Consider the following 6,000-nt stretch of genomic DNA (forward strand, 5'->3'; position numbering starts at 1 on the left):
TTTTTTTTTTTAAATTAATATTAGATATATAACAACGGGCGGATGGCGGGCGGGTGCAGTTCTGATCAAACGTTACATCGGGTGGATGGCGGATGGTTGACGACTTTCTGACGCGGTTGCGGATGAAATAAATTGCCTATCCGCGCATCTCTAACGCACGCACTTCTGAATGCGCTTGCACACATTGTATTACACCATTACGAATCTGGATACACGCGCTCAAATCTTACACGGCAGAAGTGTCGCAAAAGTCACGTATAAGTAGACAGCCTATGGAGGGTTCTTTCTAAATAGGGACAGACAGACAACTCTGAATATAAACACTCAGATTGATATACAGATACACAAATTAGTAGACACGCACGCAAATTGGATTACACACGCACAGACTGAGATACACGTTTCCAAATAGTTTTGCCACAATAATACTTCCATTGAAGCAGGGCCGGCCCGTGGCATAGGCCGTATAGACAAATGCTAATGGCGCCGTCCATCAGGGGGCGCCACGCCAGTGCCACAAATGTTGGAGAAAAAAAAAAAAAAGAAGAAGTTGGTACTATTATTTCTAAATACAAAAAATAATCCCACGTTAATTAAAATGCAAAGTAAAGCCTATTTAATAGAAATATTATTTGTTATAACATTACGCCCCCCCCCCTCCTCCCCCCGCACGGTGCGCCTCCTCCCTTCCCGTAACGTGACTCTTTTTGGACGTCACCACATCAAAAAATCAACACAAGATGCCAAAACTGTCAGGTGCCCAGGGAAGAAAAAAGAGAAAAGAAGAGGTAGCAGGTAGGTAACGTTAGCCTACATGAAATTATTTGTCTGTTACAGAATGTGATAGTAACCTGGCTTTTTAGCATTAAGCTAATGTTACATGATTCGGCAATTGCTAATCAATAAATAGCTAGTTCTGTTTTAACGTCGGGTTAATATTGTGGAGGGGGCTAAATTGTTATGGAAAATAATAATGTAACGTTAGGTAATTACAGTACTCCCACCTTACATTCCTCAGGGACATTTCTTTCTTTCTTTAGTTTATTTGGAACATGAACACACTTACATCATAATACATCACACAATTTCATATCATTTCATTTTACATCATGCCCGAAAAGGAGTAGGAAGAAGCAAAGCTTATTTAATCCTACCCCGTTCCCACTTCAAAGCATTTACAAATATATAGAATCATTTACTGACCTTTTTATATAATAAAATAACATCTATGAATTAGTATACAACAGTTTTGTAATATGTAATTAATTAATTAATTCAGTCATTATTAACATACTGAGATGAAGAATATCTTATTTTCAATAAGGTTGAAAGTATTTCTCATAATTCTTCTTCTTTGTACTCTGTAAGCACTATTATTTTGAACAACCTCTTAAACTGGATCATATCAGTACAATTTTTAACTTCTTTACTTAATCCATTCCATAATTTAATTCCACATACTGATATGCTAAAAGTTCTAAGTGTTGTACGTGCATATAAATGTTTGTATTAGATCTTTTAAGCAGGTGTTTTTTGTTTACATTGTTATTGCCTTCTGGTTAGCTAATGTTTGCCCTGCAGGTAATCGTCACTTTTCCACCCCTTTATATATTAGGTATAGTTGTAAGTAAAAAAAAAAAGGTCAAAGACAAAGCTATTCGGGTTCTTGTGAGTATATACACTTCACTGCCGATGTGGGGGGGGCGCCACCTAAAATCTTGCCTAGGGCGCCAGATTGGTTAGGGCCGGGCCTGCATTGAAGGTTTTCCTCTCTCCACTTACAATGACCATAGGGTTCTTGGTTACCTCCCTGACAAGACTAAGATTCATTCAGCAATGTACAGAGACATCCTGGTGGAAAACCTACACTTCTCATCCAATCTGATGGAGCTCGAGAGGTGCTGCAAAGAGGAATGGGAAAAGTGGAATGGGTGAAACTTGTGGCATCATTTCCAAAAATACTTTAGGCTGTAATTGGGATTTTTTTTTGTTTAGTTTTAGTAAATTTGCAAACATTTAAAAAAAAAAAAAATTCACATTAGCGCTGCTTTCGATACCGTCGATCATAATATTTTATTAGAGCGTATCAAAACACGTATTGGTATGTCAGTCTTAGCTTTGTCGTGGTTTAACTCTTATCTTACTGACAGGATGCAATGCGTCTCCCATAATAATGTGACCTCGGACTATGTTAAGGTAACGTGCGGAGTTCCTCAGGGTTCGGTTCTTGGCCCTGCACTCTTTAGTATTTACATGCTGCCGCTAGGTGACATCATACGCAAATACGGTGTTAGCTTTCATTGTTATGCTGATGACACCCAACTCTACATGCCCCTAAAGCTGACCAACACGCCGGATTGTAGTCAGCTGGAGGCGTGTCTTAATGAAATTAAACAATGGATGTCCGCTAACTTCTTGCAACTCAACGCCAAGAAAACGGAAATGCTGATTATCGGTCCTGCTAAACACCGACATTTATTTAATAATACCACCTTAACATTTGACAACCAAACAATTACACAAGGCGAATCAGTAAAGAATCTGGGTATTATCTTCGACCCAACTCTCTCCTTTGAATCACACATTAAGAGTGTTACTAAAACGGCCTTCTTTCATCTCCGTAATATCGCTAAAATTCGTTCTATTTTATCCACTAGCGACGCTGAGATCATTATTCATGCGTTCGTTACGTCTCGTCTCGACTACTGTAACGTATTATTTTTGGGTCTCCCTATGTCTAGCATTACAAAATTACAGTTGGTACAAAATGCGGCTGCTAGACTTTTGACAAGAACAAGAAAGTTTGATCATATTACGCCTATACTGGCTCACCTGCACTGGCTTCCTGTGCACTTAAGAAGTGACTTTAAGGTTTTACTACTTACGTATAAAATACTACACGGTCTAGCTCCGTCCTATCTTGTCGATTGCATTGTACCATATGTCCCGGCAAGAAATCTGCGTTCAAAGAACTCCGGCTTATTAGTGATTCCCAGAGCCCAAAAAAAGTCTGCGGGCTATAGAGCGTTTTCTATTCGGGCTCCAGTACTATGGAATGCCCTCCCGGTAACAATTAGAGATGCTACCTCAGTAGAAGCATTTAAGTCCCATCTTAAAACTCATTTGTATACTCTAGCCTTTAAATAGCCCCCCTGTTAGACCAGTTGATCTGCCATTTCTTTTCTTTTCTCCTCTGCTCCCCTTCTCCTTGAGGGGGGGGGGCACAGGTCCGGTGGCCATGGATGAAGTGCTGGCTGTCCAGAGTCGGGACCCGGGGTGGACCGCTCGCCTGTGCATCGGCTGGGAACATCTCTACGCTGCTGACCCGTCTCCGCTCGGGATGGTGTCCTGCTGGCCCCACTATGGACTGGACTCTTACTATTATGTTGGATCCACTATGGACTGGACTCTCACAATATTATGTCAGACCCACTCGACATCCATTGCTTTCGGTCTCCCCTAGAGGGGGGGGGGGTTACCCACATATGCGGTCCTCTCCAAGGTTTCTCATAGTCATTCACATCGACGTCCCACTGGGGTGAGTTTTTCCTTGCCCGTATGTGGGCTTTGTACCGAGGATGTCGTTGTGGCTTGTGCAGCCCTTTGAGACACTTGTGATTTAGGGCTATATAAATAAAGATTGATTGATTGATTGATTGACATTGCCATTATGTGATATTGTATGTAGAATTTTGAGGACATAAAATAAATGTTTCATTTTGGAATAAGGCTGTAACATAACAAAGTGTGGAAAAACTGAAGCCTTGTGAATACTTTCTGGATGCACTGTATCCCTTTGGTGGTCTTGCACACTGAAGGTAGGGAGAGAAATGCTTGTTGGTAGGAGGACGTCTCAGTAATGAAACCACTATGCTGTATAGTTATCACAGTCAGTTTTACAGGAGCAGAACTTTTCACATGTTCAACAATACCATCTTCATCCTTGATGATGGTTGCGGCATTTGTCATGTTGGTTCACATTTCTCCTCTTGCTGAGCATTGTACAATGTCTAAGGCCATGCAAAAACGCATATTTTTCTATGCATTTTGGCCTCTAGTCCACATTGTTACACATTTTTCCTTAAAGACGGAGATTGCAAAAAGCTATTTATCCTCAGCAAGTATGTAAAACTGGACAGATAAAACAGGTAAAACACAGAGTTTTAATTTGTGGTACAAGAAATGCACTTTTGAGTTAAGACCAGATCAATCAATCAATCAATCAATGTTTATTTATATAGCCCTAAATCACAAGTGTCTCAAAGGGCTGCACAAGCCACAACGACATCCTCGGTATAGCCCACATAAGGTCAAGGAAAAACTCACCCCAGTGGGACGTCGATGTGAATGACTATGAGAAACCTTGGAGAGGACCGCATATGTGGGTAACCCCCCCCCTCTAGGGAGACCGAATGCAATGGATGTCGAGTGGGTCTAACATAATATTGTGGGAGTCCAGTCCATAGTGGATCCAGCATAACAGTAAGAGTCCAGTCCACAGTGGGGTCAGCAGGAAACCATCCCGAGCGGAGACGGGTCAGCAGCGCAGAGATGTTCCCAACCGATATACAGGCGAGCGGTCCACCCCGGGTCCCGACCCCGGACAGCCAGCACCCCATCCATGGCCACCGGATCTGTGTGTCTCCCCTTCCACAAGGGATAGGGGGGAGCAGAGGAGAAAAGAAAAGAAACGGCAGATCAACTGGTCTAAAAAAGGGGGGGCTATTCAAAGGCTAGAGTATACAAATGAGTTTTGAGATGGGACTTAAATGTTTCTACTGAGGTAGCATCTCTAACTGTTACCGGGAGGGCATTCCATAGTGCTGGAGCCCGAATAGAAAACGCTCTACAGCCCGCAGACTTTTTTTGGGCTCTGGGAATCACTAATAAGCCGGAGTTCTTTAAAATGGACGATGGATTAAGATGGACGAGAAGTTGTGCATGCATGTTATAATGGCCCAGCATGGAAATGAAAAATACTATTGTGATGTATTTATTTGGTTTTGCTTTCTAAGCATTATTTTCAAAGTATTAATATGTTTAAAAGAATTGTGCTCCACTCAATGTTTGTGTCATTTTTTCTCTTCAGAATGGCACTCTGCACTTCTGTGGCTTCCAGGTTCTTGCCCCACAGATTTTCTGGAGTCCAGCTTACCGCCTCCCTGATGTTAGAAGTGCAATGCTAGAAGGCTGGCGAGGTCGACTCAAGGGCCTGCTTGCGGAAAAGCCCCTGACTTTTGCACCGTGTGAGTTTTTTAACCTCAGCCCCAAAAAGGGGTTTTTGCTCCTGCCCAAAGTAAAGGAGGCGCAGAAATCAAACCCCTACGGAATCACCGTAGGACACCATCTTGGCAAACCACTTCCACCCGACAACCAGACCACAGCACAGTTGTCAGACGAATAAACAAACTAAACATGTCAGAGGAGCAAGAACAGAACCTTTCCCTTGACTGAAGTACGGGCCTTTACACATAAGTTACATAATCACTGTGACACCATACAAAATGTGTGTGAAAGAGACGAGCAAAATCATTGTCACGAAAATTTACATTTTGCCTGATTTTTTTCTTCTTCATGTATTTCATATTAATAAACACAGTGCATTCAGTTATTACTTTATTGTGTATTTAATTATCAAGCAAATAATATTCAATCGAGTGCATGTCTTTGTTTTACGTCCGAGGTGTTCAGATCAAATCAAATCAAATCAACTTTATTTATAGAGCACATTTAAAATTTACCACAGGGGTAGCCAAAGTGCTGTACAATGAGCAGGTTAAAAGATAAAACGAGTACCGAGCAAACACAACACAACACAAACAGAACACGATAAAAAATAAATAATTAAAATAGAATCAATAAAAACATAAAAACAGGATCACAGCAGGTGTATTATGGGGTGCCATTGCAGGATGGATATCACTCAGTGTTAAAAGCCATAGAATAAAAGTATGTTTTTAAGAGAGATTTAAAAACAGGAAGAGAGGAGGCTTGTCTAAC

General features: G+C 41.4%; 1 protein-coding gene across 1 annotated transcript in view; it reads left to right on the plus strand.

Moving 5' to 3' along the window:
- Positions 1 to 5,607, plus strand: part of nqo1 (NAD(P)H dehydrogenase, quinone 1) — a 43,323-nt gene extending 37,716 nt beyond the window's left edge. Inside the window, exon 6 of the mRNA XM_061975144.2 lies at positions 5,090 to 5,607. Coding sequence (XP_061831128.1) covers positions 5,090 to 5,404 — 315 coding nt within the window. The 3' untranslated portion in view covers positions 5,405 to 5,607. The remainder of the gene's footprint in view (positions 1 to 5,089) is intronic.
- Positions 5,608 to 6,000: the final 393 nt, after the last annotated feature.

Source organism: Nerophis lumbriciformis, linkage group LG15 (genome assembly GCF_033978685.3).
Source record: "Nerophis lumbriciformis linkage group LG15, RoL_Nlum_v2.1, whole genome shotgun sequence".
Taxonomy (NCBI): domain Eukaryota; kingdom Metazoa; phylum Chordata; class Actinopteri; order Syngnathiformes; family Syngnathidae; genus Nerophis; species Nerophis lumbriciformis.